Below are 18,955 nucleotides of genomic sequence, written 5' to 3'. Positions count from 1 at the left end.
TCCCTGTGTGCAGGGAGCTCCAAATGTCTATTCAGACTGGGCAGGTGTATGTGTACCCGGCACAAACTGCAATTTTTCATTTCAGTGGGTTGAGGGAAAGCGATTGGCAAGAATACGGTCCCCAATTATGATGGAGCATTTCTTCTTTTATTCAGATTGCTAAAGGCTGACTATCCAAGATGCCCTGCTCCCACCGCTCACTGAAGTGTAGAGGTTTATATTGGAATGGCTCTGTGGTAACCATTTCCATGTTGGGCCCAATTGTACCCACAAGGCTTATTTGTCCCTGTTAGAATGCAGGAATGACTTTTTCGATTGGATTTATAGTAAGTTATGATGGCAGAATTCTTTGCATCCAGGGTCCATTGTTGTGTTTGCTGCTTGGGGTAGAAGTGCCTTCTTACTTTTTAAATTTTCCCATCAAAATGGGCTCACCAGCCTGAAGCAGCCAAGGTAGAGGCTGCAACCGCTTGTGACAACATGTTGGCAGTGAATCTGCACTCTTCCTCTGCTGAATTATGGAGTTTCTGTGCTGTTTCTTCACTATACTACTGGCTTCCTTAGCTCATGGGAAGGTGGGTTATTGTGTGAATATCTGTTGAAATTGGTGTCTATAGGGGACAATCACTGGAGCTTTCTACTCAGCTATCATCTTGTTTCTATCTCTTTAGTTTTAACTCTGTTCATTCATTGAGGTTGAATGTTGAAAAATTTCTCAAAAATCATTTCTTAATTCTCTGTATGAATCTTTATGTGTGTAGAGTAAGACAGCTAATTGTTTCAAACAATGTATGGTTAGAAGGGATTTCCTCATAACAAAAATAAACAAAGCTGCAAGAGAATAGATATCACATGATTTTCTATCTAATAGAGTCAATAGTTGCTTGAGCAATCTTGTAGGTATTTGTACAACTGTGAGAGATTGAAAAGGAAAAAAAAATTATAGGTCTAACGGTTTATTTATCTGAATTAAAAACTTTCTTTCAAATAAATTGTGAACTGTTTCTGAACTCTCTGCTTAAGTTTGTTATACTGCTTTAAATTCACTCCTCCCACAAGTCATAGAACTTTATATAGGCAAGTGAGTGCTGACTTCCTGTTATTCCTTCGAAGGCACCAGAAATAAACAGAGTGTGGTTGGCCAGCAGAGTGGAAGCAATGGATCCTAAACATCAGCGTGTGGCATTAAACGATGGTCACTCCATTCCTGTACTTGGACTTGGCACCTATGCACCCGATGCGGTAATCTCAGTTGCTTTATGCTTGAGAGGACAAAAGAAAATAGACTTAGGGTGGTGGGAAGGCAGACAATTTCTGTATGACAACAGGCTTCATTGGTTCTCCTGTTCCCCAGGCTACAGCTGTTTCATGCAGAATACTGAACTTAGTCACACACTTCACTCTTCCTGACAGATGCTGTGGTCCCCTGCTGAGGATCCTGGAGAGTTGTTTTGCTTTCTGTTTCAGTCTTTTCACTTGGGTAAAGAGAAAAATGCTAATCCTTAACAAGACTACCTGCCTGGTCTTTGCAGTTGCCATTGTTTCTCTGCTTTTTTCTTATTTCCAGAAGTATTTTCTCCTTCCAATATGGAATGGTGCAGGGAAATTTTTGTCACTAGAGAGGAAATCCATAGAACATAGAAAGGGAGCAGCGGTGTTCTGCTCACGGGTTAGTCTTAAGCACTGCAGATTAATTACCAGATTTGGGCAGACTTTCCCTTATACTACTCTCACCTCTGAGAAACTTGTCTGAATGTAAATAGCTTTCTTTACAGATAATTTTTAAAGGCTGTCAAATTCAATTTTCCCAGGATTGAATGTGTTCTGTTTTTTTTTTTTTTTTCCCCACTGGAAGGGATGTATAGAAGCTTGCACTGTATTTTTCCATGTTTTATTGAACTTAATTTTCCCCTGTGGTAACTCTACTTTGTATATTCACTACATAAATAACGACCATGATATTAACTTTTTTGTTGCATCCTTTGATCCTTCCATCAAATCAATAAAGCTGGCATAGTTTCCAGAAACGTTGCTGCCAGTGATTAGTGAGGTGGCACAAGGTTGGGAGGTTTCTGAGCTGCCTCTCGCTAATAAGTAGTGAAGATCCAGCAAAACTGAGATTCATTCATTTCCCAAAAATTCAGACTTATTCTCATACATGAAAATAAAAAAGGATTCCTGTGAAAGTCATTTATGATGCCTGAATTAATTCTAATCACATGGATCTTCAAATAATACTTTCGGCAATTTTCTAGGTTCCTAAGAGTGAGGCTGGGGAGGCCACCAAAATAGCTATAGATGTTGGTTATCGCCATATTGATTCTTCTCATGCATACCAAAATGAAGAGGAAGTGGGTCTGGGCATCCGAAGCAAGATTGCAGATGGCACTGTGAAGAGAGAAGACATATTCTACACTTCAAAGGTACTGGATATTGGATGTGTCAATGTGTTAATTAATGAAATGTGATCTGTGTCAATGATAATTATAGTATTTAAATATTTATTTATTTATTTGAAGGCAGAGTTACAGAGAGGCAGAGGCAGAGAGAGAAAGAAGTTTTCTACTTCAATGGTTCACTCCCCAAATGGCCACAACAGCCAGAACTGGGCCCATCCAAACCCAGGAGTCAGGAGCTTTTTCTGGTCTCCCACATGAGTACAAGGGCCCAAGGACTTGGGCCACCTTCTACTGTTTTCCCAGGCCACAGCAGAGAGCTGGATCAGAAGTGGAACAGCCAATTTTCGAACTGGCCCCCATTTACGATGCCAGCACTGCAGGCAGTGGCTTTACCTACTATGTCACAGTGCCAACCACAATTATATGATTCAGTCTCTAGGTGTCTACAAGCTGTTCTTATTTCCATACTTAACCCACACATTTTCTTTTTTAATTATATTTTATATTTATTTATTTTCTTAAGTTTTAATAATTTTTAATGTTTTTTCATATTCCCACATATACAGATATATGCATATGGACTATTTTTTTGAAAACATGAAGATAATATCACAAAATGTGTGAAATATAGCAATGATATATATTGAAGAGATCAGGGTATATTGTCATATCGATGGTAAAATTCAGCGATGTCATGTAATATGACATGCATACACATTTCATATCTCCATCTATACATTAACCACCCCATGAAAGAGAAAACCTATGGCTGATGTCTTTCTGTGTTGGGTTTATTTTTCTACATGTAATGAGCCTCAATTTCATCAACTTTTTTTGCAAGTAACAGGATTTAAATCATTTTTGTGGCTAAGTGATTTTTATCATTTATATCAAACACATTTTGTTTATCCACTCTTGAGTAGTTGATGGACATTTATGTTGCTCTTCCTTTTTTTGGCTGAATTGGACTGTTATAAACACATGAAGCAGATACATTTTTCATATGTTGATTTCACTTCCCTGACATATATTCCCAGAAGTGTGATATCTGACTCACATGGTGGATCCATTTTAGTTTTTCGCAGAATATCCAGACTATTTTCCATAATAGTTGTATTAATTTCATTTCTAGGTATGAGGACATCCCTTTTAGCACAATTTTTCTATCACTTATTATTATTATTATTTTTAATTTGATAATAGTCATTCTAATTGTAGTGGGATGCTACCTAGTTGCAGTTTTTTATTTTCATTTCCTTGATGACTAGTGAACGTGAATATTTTTTCATTTGTCTGTTGGCCATTTCTGTTTCATCTTTGCAAAATATCTATTCATGTCCTTTGCATATTTCATAACATAACTGTTTGTCTTATTATTGTTGAGTTTATTGTTTTCCTTATACAGTTTGGATATTAAATTTTTATCAGATAGATAATTTGGAAATATTTTCTCCCATTCTATTGATTTGCTCTTCGCTTGTTTCTTGGCTATGCAGAAGCTTCTTAGCTTGATAAAATCTCATTTATCTATTTTTGCTTTTATTCCCTGTGCTTTTGGATTCTTACTAAATAATCTTTGCTTGGGACAATTTTTTTCAGGGTTTTCTATCTTTTCCTTTACTAGCTTGATCACTTCAGATCTTAAATTTAGATATCACACATTTTGAGATGATTTTTCTTTTTTTAAAAAAATTCATTTTTATTTATTTGAAAGGGTACAGAGAGGCAAAGGCAGAGGTAATGCGAGAAAGAGAGAGAGGTCTTCCATCTGCTTGATCACTCCCCAAATACCCACAATGGCCACAGCTGATTCAGTCAGAAGCCAGGAACCTGGAGTTCTTCCAGGTCTCCCACATGGGTACAGGGGCCCAAGGACTTAGGCCATCTTCTGCTGCTTTCCCAGGGACATTAGCAGTGAGCAGGATTGGAAGTGGAGCAGCCAGGACTTGAACTGGTTCCCATATGGGATGCTGGCACTGCAGGAGGTGGCTTTACCTGCTATGCCACACTACTGGCCCCTAGTTTATTTTTTTATTGTCTATAAGTGAGGTAAATGTCTTGCTTCAAATATCTACCTGTGGAAATCTAATTTTCTCAACACCATTTGTTTAATAGACTATTCTTTCTCCACAGAATACTTTTTATGATGCTTGTTAAAGTTGATTTGATTATGGATTTGAGGTTTTGGAACTGAGGATTCTATTCTTTCCCCGTGGTCTACTTGTCTACCTTTGTTTTGGTTATAAAAGCCTTGTAATATGTTTTAAAATCTGGAATTGTGATACCTCTGGCCAGGGTCTTTCGTGTTTTCAAAATATTTTTTTTTCCTTCCTAGAGGCTGAGGCTGGCCTCTGGAGGCCTCAAGAACACGCCTGCGGGCATGAGTGAGCCCCCAAACCTTCTCTGCAGGAAGCTCTGGGCCCAGCGCCCCCCTCCGGCTTGGGCATGCGCAAGCCCAGTGGAGGCTTTCTGGCACCTGGGGGTGGGCGGTGGGGCCCTCTGCCACAGGCTGCTGGTGGGATCCACTGGTGACCAGAAGTGTGGGCACTCACGGCAGAAGCTCGTGGCTGAGTTCGGGGCTGTCATCTGGAGCCCAGCAGCGCCTGGGCTCCCCATGAGACCCCCCCCGGAGGCCAGCAGGGGGCGGCAGTACAGAGCAATGTGGGGCCACTTGCGCGAGGAGGCCCGCCGGCAGCAAGCCCACATTTGCCGCGCCGCCAGACCTGGCCCTCCAGGCTGCCTGGACAGACGTGGGGTGGCCCCGCCAAGCCAGTGGCGGCTCCAGCCTGCCTTCGCGGAATCCTCAGGTTGCTGGGCTCTGCTCCGTGGCTGCGCCTCAGCCCCCTCTCTCGGGTCTCGGGGCCGGGCGTTCGAAACCAAGACCCGCTCCAGGCCCCAACCTCCTGGCACGCAGCTGCCCACCACCCAAATGGCAGCCCCAGCCTCCAGCTCTGGGTCTCAGCGGGGACGGCTCCCTGCCTGCTCATTGCGCGAAGGCAAACTGCGGGACGCTAGGCCGCGCTGCCACGGTGGACCAGCCCCGTACCCCGGGACCAGGGACCAGAAACCCTGTCCGCGGCTTCGCCCGCAGAGACTGAGAGACAAGGAGAGAGACCGGAAGGTGCTCCAGCAGGCCAAGAGGCCGGAAGCTTGGGGCCTGGGGACAGCCCCCCGAACCCCTGCAGACAGCCCGGGAGGCCTCTGAGCTCCAGAGCAGGGTCAGGGGAGTGAGTTAGGTGTGGGGGCGGGAAGCGCACACACACAGCGCTGCGCAGCCCAAGATGGCGAGTTGGGGACAAGGCTGAGCTCAGCTGCCCGGCCGACTGCAGCCTCCAGAGGCACACCAGAGCAGGCATTCTGGACCCCCAGGCCCTCGGCCGCCGGAGGCCTGGCCTGCCCTGGCCACCCCAAGGCCCCACACCCGGGGAGGCACGAGAGTCGTCCACTGACCAACAACTTCACAGAGACCTGGGAAGCGAGGCCCTTGGTGGGCAGCAGGAGTGGAGGATTTGGCCCCCGGCCCTTCCTCCCAGCCAGGGGCGCAGTCCGCAGGCTGGTCTGGCTCCTTCCTTCCTCTGCGACCCACCCGTTATGTCACCATGGCACACCCCCACGAGGTCCTGCCAGAGCAGAAGTGCCCCAGGGCGTCAGGGCCTCTGGGAGGGCTGGGCAGCAGGCCAGAAGACAGCGGGCAGGCCGGGCGGCCGAAGGGAGTGCGGCTAGCGCCCCGGGGCGGGGGCCGGGGCGGGACCGGGCGCTGGGACCGGGGCTGGATCTCTCGGCTTCCACCCGGATTCTCCCTGGGCTCTCTCTCGGCCGAATTGGTGCTGCTCGGCGACCACGTGACGCGGGCTGCCTTTGACCCCTGTCTCCGCGCGGGTAGGAGGCGGGGGCGAGGCTGCCTGGCCTCCCGAGGGCGGTGACCCCGAGGAAGCAAAGCCGGGGGACGCCACCAAGTTCTTTGGGGTCAGGGCCGGAGCAGCGCTGGGGGCCTGGAGAAGCGCGGCGAGCAGCAGGAGACAAAGCCCGCGCCTCCGGGGCCGAGGGGACGCCCGGCTCTACCCCTGTGGGCGCGGGGCGCCCTCCCGCGCCTCCGCACGCGGCTTGGCCGGCCGGGTCCCAGGCAGCGCCAGCAGCACACAGCCTCACCCTCTCAAAATAATTTTTTTTAGATTTTTAAAAATTAGTTTGAAATGTAGAATGACAGAGTGAGAGGGCAAGACTGAGAGAAAGACTTATTTCAGTGTGTAACACATACTTAGATCTTTTCTAATGTTAGCTGGGTAGTGATGATTTTTTTTTTTTTGTGATTAAGAAGGTCTTTATTTCATCTTCAATAACAAATGAAAGTTTCTCTAGGTAAAGTATTGTGGATTGGCGGTTTTTCTTTTTTCTTTTTTTCTTTTTTTTCCAGAATTTAAACTCTGTCTCCTCATTGTATCCTGGCCTTTAGTACTTTTGCTGAGAAATCTATGAATCTCGTGGGATGGCCTTTAAACGTGGCCTTGTGTTTTTCTCTTGAAAATCTTAGGACCCTCTCTTTATGTTTCCCTTCTCAAAGTCTGAGTAAAACTTTTCATGGTGAGGATGTTCTCTCATCATGCCTGAGTGGAGTTCTATGAGTTTCATGCAGTTGGATGTTCATAACTTTCTACAAATGGGAGGGTGGGGTTCTGCTGGGAATTTATTGACTAGATTTTCTTAGCAAAGACTCATATAATGGTATTCAAGAGATACTTGACTTTTTTTTTCATTAAAATTTTCTGTCTTTTATATTTTTGTCTGTGATACTTCAAAAGACTGCTCATTAATATCATATATTCTTTATTCTGCTATTCTAGTCTGCTGTTAAGGCTTTCTATTTTTTTTTAAAGATATTTATGTATTTGAAAGGTAGAGTTACAGAAGGGGGTGGAATAGAGCAAGAGAGAGGAGAAAGGGAGAGAGGAGAAAGAGAGAGAGGAGAAAGAGAGAGAGAGAAAGAGAGAGAGAGAGAGAGAGCGATCCTCCATCCATTGGTTCACTCCCCAATGGCCACAACGGTAGTAGTGGGCTGCTCCAAAACCAGGAGCCATGATACAGGCATTGCAGGCAGTGGCTTTAGCTGCTACACCTCAACACTGGCCCCCCATTGTATTTTTCACTTGTTCAGTTCCTTCATTTATAATATTTCTGTTTGTGTCTTTCTCAATCTTATTACCTCTTTGATTTGTAAACTCCGCCAAACATAATCAAAACAATGGCCATTATTATTAATTGATGGCATATCTGTCTCTGGTGTAATATCCACCATGAATTGGTGTGTTTATGAGTAATATCTAAACCAATGTAGAGGTTCTGATGTCATGTCAGGGCACATGAAATCCAAAAGGAAGGGATCGTTTTCCTTCAGTATTGCTTAGTATTTAGCTAGAAAAAAAAATCTCAATGTTAGATGAAAGAAACCATGAGATTTGACTAATGTATTCATTCTTTAAAACTTCCACTGTTTAACCCCTGCAGCTTTGGTGCACTTTCTTTCGACCGGAGCTGGTTCGAACAGGCTTGGAGCAATCACTGAAAAAACTTCAACTGGACTATGTTGATCTGTACCTTATGCATTTCCCAGTAGCTATGAAGGTAGGCAGTTAGCAACATCGAATTTATTACACGTTAGCTGTCAGTGTGACCATCGTTTTCATGGATGAGTAAATAATACTGATAAATTTTTAGAAACTTATTGTAGGTAAGTTGGAGAAACTGGTCTACATGGCTTAAGCATATTGTCTACTAGAGTCTGTAAACGGGGATCCCAACTCATGAGTAAGGCAGAGATTTTAAGTCATCTTTGGAAAATTTTTCTATCTGTGGTTTTCCACAACACTACCACTGGATTAATGAGTTTTTGTCTGAGCCTTTTCCTGGTGGCATATATGGCTCTGCAGAATTCTAAATCGTGGCCATTATTTGAGAGCTGATCCACATTCTAGTTACAGTTTTTTATAACACAACCTTGATCCATGTTCTGTGGTTCAAGTGCATTCTGTTTGAAACACATGTTCTCAAGAGTTGAGGAACACTGATTGTGTAGCCTGGGTAAAGTCTAAAATCTGTTATTGGTGGAGATCAAGGTCATGTAGCTACTGATTTTCACAGTGAAACAGAGATATTTCTGTAAATGAAAGAACAGAGCAGACAAAGTAATATAAATCCATGGGACACCATTACGGCCTAGAAAATAGTATTCATTAATAGACATGCAATAGATGTGAGAAGAGACGATGTCTGTAGCATAATGATAATCTTTACCACTTCATATGCAATACATGTTGCAATTATATGACTGTGGAATGTTGCTCCACATTTTTCACTGAAGTCTGTTTTTCCCAACCTAAATACATCTGGGTTTGTTGCTAGGGTGTGCATTTCTCAATCTGGTAATACAGTGTAAAATTACTGTTTTTATTCTAGCCTGGGAAGGAGCTATACCCAAAAGATGAACAAGGAAAAATAATATATGACATAGTGGATATCTGTGCCACTTGGGAGGTGAGTATTTGAAGGAGTGAGTACAAAGAAAGCAGGAAGAGGAGGCATCAGATCACAATTAAACTTAACAGAAAGGGTTATGCATTCTTTTTTTTTTTTTTTTTTGGACAGTGAGAGAGAGACAGAGAGAAAGGTCTTCCTTTTGCCGTTGGTTCACCCTCCAATGGCCGCTGCGGTAGGCGCGCTACGGCCGGCGCACCACGCTGATCCGATGGCAGGAGCCAGGTGCTTCTCCTGGTCTCCCATGGGGTGCAGGGCCCAAGGACTTGGGCCATCCTCCACTGCACTCCCTGGCCACAGCAGAGAGCTGGCCTAGAAGAGGGGCAACCGGGACAGGATCGGTGCCCCGACCGGGACGAGAAGCTGGTGTGCCGGCGCCGCAAGGCGGAGGATTAGCCTAGTGAGCTGCGGCGCCGGCCGGGTTATGCATTCTAATTGTGGAAATTCATGCCATTGTTAAGGGTACTGTGCTGGAGTGGGGTCACAGAAAGAAATGGAGAATAATAAGGGGCAAAAAGAGCAGGCTCATTTTTTTCATTCACGTATTTCTCTGGATTCCTATGGAGGACACTGTGATTTCTTAATGTCACCATCTCCTTCTCTGCTCTATATTCTTTTTTTTCACTTTCAGTCAATGACCATTAGCTTCATTATCATCTCTTTCTAATGGTGCTATCATCTGTTATATTATTCTAGCCATTCGTGGAAAAAATTTCTTCATAATCTTTTCTCCCAGGCCTTGGAAAAGTGCAAGGATGCAGGATTGGCCAAGTCCATCGGGGTGTCCAACTTCAACCGCAGGCAGTTGGAGATGATTCTGAAGAAGCCAGGGCTCAAGTACAAGCCTGTCTGCAACCAGGTGACAACACGCATTCTCTCCTTCTGCTTTTCAGTCCCTTCTTCTTGTACCACAGACAAGAGTCCACTGATCCTCCATTCTCATTCAAAGTATGCTTTGGAGAAGATTCTCAAGACAGAACCCCATGGCCGGCGCCGTGGCTTAACAGGCTAATCCTCCGCCTTGCGGCGCCGGCACACCAGGTTCTAGTCCCAGTTGGGGCACCGGATTCTATCCCGGTTGCCCCTCTTCCAGGCCAGCTCTCTGCTATGGCCCGGGAAGGCAGTGGAGGATGGCCCAAGTGCTTGGGCCCTGCATCCCATGGGAGACCAGGAGAAGCACCCGGCTCCTGGCTTCGGAGCAGCGAGATGCGCTGGCCACGGCAGCCATTGGAGGGTGAACCAACGGCAAAAAGGAAGACCTTTCTCTCTGTCTCTCTCTCTCTCACTATCCACTCTGCCTGTCAAAAAAATAAAAAAAAAAAAAGAATTAAAAAATTAAAAAAATTTTAAAAAATTTAAAAAAAAAAAGACAGAACCCATGTCTCTGCGGAGGGGCAAGTAGGGCCCTCTATTGTCTCTGTATGTGATGATGCCTTATTGAAAAGGTGAGGAGACTCTAGTGTTCAAATATTTGTAAGAATTTGTGGAGGTAAAGGTGGTCTAGAAAGGAGCAGTCAAGTTTCAACTAGTAAGAAGTTGAATTTATTAATCCAACTGAATGTGATGTGGAAGTCACTCAATGTAGCAGAGAAGGCCATGAAAACATCTAATGGGCAGTAAATAAAGATAAAGTGAATGTAGGAGAAGATAGGTGGCAAGGGCTTGTTTTGCGTCTATACATCTGAAACTTTGTTCTTGGTATCTATTTTTTCAGTGTCTTGAACAGGAAAAGATTATCAGATACTAGGAAAATAACCTGGGGAAGAGGGAGAAATTTACTTTTCATGGTTTTCTATTGTTAGCCACATCGCACTCAGGAAATTTTAGCAAAACTTAAGCTGATCTCATTTTTTAATTCATTTTCATTTGCATCGAATCTCTGCTTTCTGCCTTCATCACACTGTGCATCAACATCAATTTTTAGCTTTTTCTATGTTCTAACTTAGTATCTAACATCGTACAGTCACTCAGTAAAGATATTTGACATGAAAATACAGCTTATAAAATCTATCACTTTGCTCTGTAATAATGTAGTACTCTGATTTTCAAGAAAAATGATACAAATTATTATGGCTTTCAGTGCCAACCTTATTCTGGTTTATATTTTAAGAACTTTCATACATCCAGAAATTTTGATAGTGCTGATAATCTGTATTTTCTCTCCTGTTCTCATATTGTTATATTTTTCAAATGTCCAAAGTTTATGTTAATACATAAACTGAACCTCTCGATATAATGTGTTAGTGATTGCTCATCCCTATAGAACTCAAACATCTCCTATGACAGAAAACACTGTCACATAGAGTTCTAGTTTTCATAATTGGATCTAAAGTACTTAATTTCTATTTCTTGTCATTTAGTATCATTCAGTATTATAATTTTCTATTACTAGCCTGAGATAGCTTCTCTTTTAAGAGCAACAAAATAGTAATTCACAAATAGAATTCTGCCATGTTTCTCATGCTTTTCCCTTCAAAGTTCAGAAATCTTTTTTCCTGTGATATCTATGCACGTTTTGTCAGTTGTTCTAGATTCATCAGATTGTTGTTTTGTAATAATCATTTGCTTCTCTACTTCAACTTTCTGTAAGTTAGAAGTTGGGTTTGGATGGTTTACTATATATTAAGGATAAATGTTTTTGTCATGAAGACGTCCTTATAATTCTGTGTTCATCAAATTGTATTCCAATAGACAGCATAGAAAGATACTTTTCCCACATTTAGTGATGCATGTTTTGGTCATAAGTGGTAATTTGGTCATTTTTGATAATAATATTCAATAGCGGATGTGATATACCTGAATAAATTTTACATAATAGATAGGCATTCATGGATGATATTTGTCTTAACTGGTTATTACTTTGGGGTTTGCAAAGTTATTTGCATTTTAGCTATGCTATTTATTTTTCTTACTTGACATTTGCACAATTAAGAATCTATTTTCTCTCCCTCTCTATATCTATTGGTCTCTCTCTTTCAGTTTCTCTCTTTCTGCTTTTCAAATAAAATAAAGCCTTCAAAGTAAACTTAAAAACCTCACTTGATGATATTTTGAGTTTAAATTTTCATGTTTCACTTCTAAATTCAGCTACTTTTACTTTTCAGTTTCCCCATATACCCTGATACTTCTCAAACTTGTCTATCCACAGGTGGAATGCCATCCGTATCTCAATCAGAGCAAACTGCTAGATTTCTGCAAGTCCAAAGACATTGTTCTGGTTGCCTATGGTGCTCTGGGATCAAGTCGAGATCCAAAATGGTAAAAGGAAAACAAAAAGATGACATAAAACCCACTGTTGATGAAATACTATTGGTGTACAACACTTAGTTTTATAGAGTTAGTCTCAACTGACTCAAAGAGGGGGATGATCTATATTTGTAAAACAGCTCACATTATACTAATAACACCGCTGGTCCACCTTTGAGAAGCGCTGGTCTAGGGTGGGTCCCCCGTCTGTTTGGAAGCCCCTTATCAAACTGAATGCTCAGCATGAGGAGGTCAATTTTTCTCCTGCTCCTTGCAGGGTGGACCAAAGCTACCCAGTTCTCCTGGAAGATCCAGTCATCTGTGCCCTGGCAAAAAAGCACCAGCGAAGTCCAGCCCTGATTGCCCTTCGCTACCAGCTGCAGCGTGGGGTTGTGGTCCTGGCCAAGAGTTTCATAGAGAAGGAGATCAAAGAGAACATTCAGGTGATGGGCATGTGGGGCTCAGTGTCCTTGGGATTTATTCCTTTTCGGAAGATGTCGATTTGGCTTACACATTATATTTTTTGCAATTTTAGAATTCATATAGCTTAATTTTCATATTGTTTTCACTTTAGTTTTCCTATCTAGTGAAGCACCATATAAATATATTAACTGTGTCTGTGTTTTTAATTAAGAAACCATTATTTAACTATTATTATTGTAGTTGTAAAATAAAAAATACCTTCTGAACAGATGATTGTATATAACTAATTTATAACATCCTTTTGTGGATTGTGAATTAGCCTGGGCAGAGCCTGAACTCATCCACCTTGGGTTGTATTGAGCTCTCTCATGTTCTTGTAATCCACTCCCTCAGGAATCGTAAATGAGGCAGCTCCCTTTATGATGTTAACTGAGCATTGCATGGGATGCCTCAGTGCTCCTCCATGTACTTTGTCATCCTCCAGCTAAGTATCCCAGGCCTCACCTCATCACAGCGAATAATCCAAAGGCAATGATTGGATACAGGCAAAGCCTTCTCAGAACTGCCATACAATTGCCCTGACAAGTTCTATAACCATTGAACAGACCAGACCTAACTGAAATTCTGGGTGATAGATAGCCAGTCCTAGTTCTGGCTTCTTCACTTCTGACCCAGCTCCCTCCTAAAGTGCCTGGCAGAACAGTGGAGGATTGCTTAAGTGTTTTGGCTCCTGCCACCCACAAGGGAGATTAGTATGAAACTCCTAGCTTCTGGCTTCAGTCTGGCCCAGCCTCAGCTATTGTGCACTTTGGGGAGTGAACCAGCAATTAGAAAAATTCTCTCTCTGTCTTTCCCTCTCTTTCTGAAACCATGCCTTTCAAATGAGTAAGTAACTGTTTTAAAGCATGTTCTCACAAATTTTATTCTTTTTATGGTATTTTTTTATGGTATATTTTCTCTTGTGTAGTTAAATCTTTGTGGCTGTTGGAAGTTTTTCTATATTTGAGAACAGGATAATATTTTACTACATTATCTATAAAATCTTATAGTCCCTCTCTAAATTTTGTTATTAATTCAACTGGTGTATTTAAAATACCACATGAAATGTGTGTAAGATACCACTGACATGCATATATACTTTCAGAAAGAATATCAAAATTAAGAATTTGTTTCATTGCTTGGCATTCCCATTGCCCATACTGAAATGCCTGGATTAGAGCCCCAATCCTGCTTCTTTCTTGCTGCTAATGCACCCCATAGGAATCAACAAGCTATGTTCCTAGTGCTTGGATGCATATAATCCTTGTTAGAGATTCAAACTGGCTTCCAGGCTGCTGACTTCTGCATCCCCAGCACTGATTCTTGCAGAAATTGGAGAGTAAATCGGTAGATGAGAGATCTTTGTCTTTCTGTCTCTCACTGTGTATCTCCCTCACTCACTTGTCAATGTGTTGCTCTGACACTTTTTTTTTTTTTTATATTTGACAGTTAGAGTTAGACAGTGAGAGAGAAACAGAGAGAAAGGTCTTCCTTCCGTTGGTTCACCCCCCAAATGGCCGCTACGGCCAGAGCTACGCTGATCCAAAGCCAGGAGCCTGGTGCTTCTTCCTGGTCTCCCATGGGGGTGCAGGCGCCTAAGCACTTGGGCCATCCTCCATTGCGCTCCTGGGCCACAGCAGAGAGCTGGACTGGAAGAGAAGCAACTGGGACTAGAACCCGGTGCCAGCCCCCTGCTCTGAGACTTTCACACATCAATGACCTTCCCTTCACCCTGCAAAGTACATATCTGAATTCACTCCTTTCTTCAAGAGTTTGTTTTCTTTTCTGCAGTATCCATCCTCCTCACATTGGAAAATAAAGCTTTGTTTTCCAATATGGTAAAACATTTTCTAACACCTCATATTTAAAATATCTATTATACTTCATTTAATTAACTGTTATATAAAATTTGTAAAAAATTTTTATTTTCCACAGAGTAAGACTTTAAGTGATTGCTTGATATTGAATTGAAACTCTCCATTAATTTCAAGAGAACTTTTAAAAATACCTTTTTCTTTTTCAAAATGTCAACACTTTCTGTTCTTTTTTTCATCACTGATGATATAAAAACATGCAACTGTGTCAAGGAACTTTACTAAATAATCTCATATATTTTAATGTTTACCTTTAGAATCTTCTAGATCTTATAATTTCACAGCCCTCTCTTCTTTAACTGTCAGCTTCCTGCTACAGTTAATTAATGTTGAGACATCTTTTTATCTGTAATGTTGTAAGATTTCAATACATTATAATTATATTTATTTATTTTTACCAGGAATGGGACGGTTGGGTGGGAAGTGGAAATATTTTCAAATTTCTGAGGAATTTCCATACTAGTTTACATTCCACCCAACACCCAGCGCTTATTGAAGAATGATTTGCTTCATGTCTCAAAATGTTTGGAAATTTTCAGGATTTTCCAGATTGGCCAATATTCAGTATAAAAATACCAAATATTATCTACTTCTCTAACAGATGTTTGAATTTCAATTGTCTTCAGAGGACATGGAAACTCTGGATGGCCTGAACAAAAATCTTCGCTATTATCCAGCTGATATGTAAGTGGCTTTGGAAATGTGTTGCCTCCATTTATTTTCTGAAGAGGAATGTAGGAAAGGCATTAACTTCAATTGCCCTACTATCTATGAATGCGCAATATGGGAATCACCAATGTAGCCTAATTCAGTGTTTGTAAAATGACACATACTTCTCTCAAACTTCAATTCTTATCAGATTAAGGCATTTCCAACAACCTGTGGTCCTAGGCAGCAGTCATCTTCATTCACACGCATGTCTGTTTATATCTAAGGTCCTTAAGATAATTTGCCTTCCACGATTTTACAGACAAGTAAGTTAATAAATAATCTCAGTAACTGTAATGCACGACAAGAGTCCCCATATTCATATATGATTGATTGGTTTATGACTAGTAGATTTTCTGGACAAAATAGTCTTGAATCATGGAGACTTTGGAAGAATTTAGCTTACATTGAAAAACATGTGGGTTGCTTCCTATTTATGTTCGTAAGCTTGTTTGACATCATTCTCTTCCCTAAATATGTACATGTAGGAACTTATAAATTAAGCAAAAAAATTTCATGTGTATTTTTGAAACAAAGCAGTACTAATTTCAGAAGTCTTGAAAGTTTACTCATAAAAAACCTTTTCAGGGAAGAAAATAGAAGAGTGAGTGTTTACACATTAAAGTAAAATTTATTTGGTGATGAATTTCAGTACATCACACTAATAATGAAATCATAAGAAAAGAAATCCATTAGTTTAGGTAATGCTTAGAGCAATACCTGATGATCCTTAAGTGTTGACGATATCCATTTCAAACATAGCTTCAAGAATAGATGGAAATTAGCCTTACTTGTGACAATAATTTGTTTCATAAAATAGCTTTTTTATTTTTGGATTAATCTTTATAATACCTTGGTCTTTTATGCATAAATATCTAGCTAATAATAAGTATAGAAAGTAATATATATGCAAAGCTCTTAAAAGAAGTGTGAAAATTAGCCTTTAGGATGTCTTTATGCAGAAATACATATCTCTCTAAATGGACTTGTCCCTTACAGACTTATAAGTTAATGTATTTCTAATTTGAAATTTCCCCTTTCCTTTTCACTGTTTTTTTTTTTAAGGACTTAAATCCTTCATTTACCTTGAGAAAGGCTGGTCTTATAAAGTCAATAGAAACATAGTTATGCTTTTCTGAAATATGGTGATCTATGTACAGAGGATGAATTCTTAAAGATAGGTTTTAAAACAAAGAATAAGAATGGATTAAAAACATCAGAATGAAAGAGAATGTACATCCAGTGAAAGATCTTTACTCTCCTTTTGTCCAATAAACAACAATTCTATAAATGATGATAACAAGGATTATATATTAATTCTCCCTAGGGAATTTTACCTTGTGTATTGAGAAATATACAAATTCAAAATTGGTGGATGTTTTATATTTTAATATTTGATTACTATAAAGAAAAGTGAGAACTACAACAGAGACATAGTGCAAAGATTAGGAGAGTGGCAAAGACAGTGGCAAGCAATGTATGATTCCTACTCCAATTAAAATTTTTAGTAATTATTGATTGCGTTGCTGCTTTATATCTTAAGTAGTTAGGAAAATATAGAAATATGCAAATAATACAGGAAGCATTTGGACATTGATCTCTTATCAATAAAATTCATTTCATCATATATTAAGCTATGCATGATAGGCTATCAGTAAATAATTGAAGAATTAATACAAATGATGTCAATTGCTAGCAGTAACCTATAACCTGTGAACTATTTTTAGTATTGAACAGTATGTTCAAATATGTTTCTATTATCCTTAAAAATCTGATGTAAGATAGCACTGGATATTGCTTTGTATGATTGAAAGATGTAGCTACGTGAGAAGAATATGTTTGAATTTCTTACTATGTATGGTCTGTATGCTAAGTTCCAGGTAAAGAAACATAATTTAAAAACTTTGAATGTGAATAAATATATTTATCATAAAGTCACACTCATGTATATAAGTTGGATAATAAATCCATAACCAAATAAACATTTTATTTTTCTCTAGTGGTAGCATCACAGAAACCACTTATTTAGTAGTCTATAAATGTGGTCATCGAGTTTAGATTGTGCATTTTTCTCATTTTAGTGTGGCTGAACACCCAAATTACCCATTTTCTGATGAATATTAACGTGGAGACCTTTTTCATGATTCTACTACAAGTTCTACCACATGTGTCATGGGACAGGAGACACCTCAGATGCTGGTGACTGGGCAACTCTCTTCTGGTTAATCTATGCTGCTTAGCAACTGACCCTCAGCTAGAGCTGTATCCATGGGGTATAAAGTCATGGCTACAACTTTTGTCATTATTGAAAATAAAACAATCTTGTTGTATTAAAGATTTTTACCTACCACTGATTTTATTACTTGTCTGCTTAGTTTTATTCTAGTTTCTTAGTCCCTCAAACTGATTTTCCTAGAAGTCTGTGGACTGTGGTGAGAGATGATAACAGATAGTCCACAGTCATTCCTGGGATTCAGGTGGGAAGCACTGTCTGCCTATAGAGCAGTCAGCAAAGACTTTTCAGTCATTGCTTCTCAATGCTTCCAGGAACAAGAAAACTCACTGTACAAATCCCATAAAGCATGGAAATACTGTGAGGATGACCAAGAGTCCAGAGATCCCTTCCAGGAGCTTGTGGATCATAGCTGCAGATACTAGGATATTTGGTATCTTTGGGCGGATGTTCAGTTGCAGGGGGTGGAATTCATGGGGATGTAGCCAGGAACAGTGCTTAGGAGTCAGGAGTGAGTGAGATTGAGGATGTAAAAAGTAAACATGTCTCTACTTGCAAATGTTGACAAAAGTCTTTTTTATATTATTTTCTACAAATAAAATGTAACATCAATAGCCATCAGGGAAATGTAAATAAAAAACACAATGAAGTTTCATCTCACCCAAGTTAGAATGGCTATCATCCAAAAATAAAGAAAAATAACAAATGCTGGTGAGGATGTGGAGAAAAAAATAGCATATACCCTGTTGATGGGAATATATACTAGTACAACCATTATGGAAGACAGTATGAAGATTATTTAGGAATCTAAAAATAGATCTACCATATGATTTAGCAATTTCACTCCTGAAAATTTACCCAAAGGAATTGAAATCAGTAAATAAAATATTTATCTTTACCCCCATGTTTATAGCATCTCAAACCACAATAGCTAAGATACAGAAAGAACACATATGTCCAACAACTGATAACTGTATAAAAAACTCAAAGTATACATATACAATGGAATACTACTTATATATTATGAAAAAGAACAAAATCCTGACTTCTGCAATTGGAGACCATTATATGTAATGAAATAAGCCAGTCTCAAAAAGAGAAATATTATATATTTTCCCTTATTTCTTGTAACTAACATACAAAGTACAAGAAAGTAATGTATAGGAGTGAAATTGGCATTTTGATATTTTACTATTAGTTATAGCCCTTGTCTATAATCTTGAGGAAGAGTTATTTTTCTATATATACTGCTTGTTGAATTCTTTACTATCAGAGGGTTGAGCTTGTGATTATAAGGTAAATTGAACGAATGTTATCACAAATAAAAATAAGAAAGGAAGAAGGTGGAGAAAGGGAGTAAGTGAGGGAGGGAAGGCAGGATGGGAAAGTATCATTATGTTCTTAAAATTGTTTATATGAAATACATGAAATTTGTGTAATAAGACCCAATGCTTTAAATGTGTTCTTTTCTTAGAACATTTTTACCAAATATAGAATTACTTTGT

The 18,955-nt window shown here is 40.2% G+C and overlaps 1 protein-coding gene across 1 annotated transcript; it reads left to right on the top strand.

Moving 5' to 3' along the window:
* Positions 1–1,034: 1,034 nt before the first annotated feature.
* LOC133773581 (prostaglandin-E(2) 9-reductase-like) lies at positions 1,035–17,571 on the top strand. Its single transcript, XM_062211005.1, has 9 exons — positions 1,035–1,242; positions 2,256–2,423; positions 7,902–8,018; positions 8,850–8,927; positions 9,664–9,786; positions 12,076–12,185; positions 12,451–12,616; positions 15,111–15,193; positions 17,299–17,571. Exons 1-9 carry the CDS (start codon positions 1,159–1,161, stop codon positions 17,339–17,341), a joined length of 972 nt encoding a protein of 323 aa, XP_062066989.1. The 5' UTR covers positions 1,035–1,158; the 3' UTR covers positions 17,342–17,571.
* Positions 17,572–18,955: the final 1,384 nt, after the last annotated feature.

The sequence above is a fragment of the Lepus europaeus genome, chromosome 14 (genome assembly GCF_033115175.1).
Source record: "Lepus europaeus isolate LE1 chromosome 14, mLepTim1.pri, whole genome shotgun sequence".
In the NCBI taxonomy this organism is placed as follows: Eukaryota; Metazoa; Chordata; class Mammalia; order Lagomorpha; family Leporidae; genus Lepus; species Lepus europaeus.
Note: the sequence above shows the minus strand (reverse complement) of the source record. Positions and strands in the feature narration are given on the sequence as shown.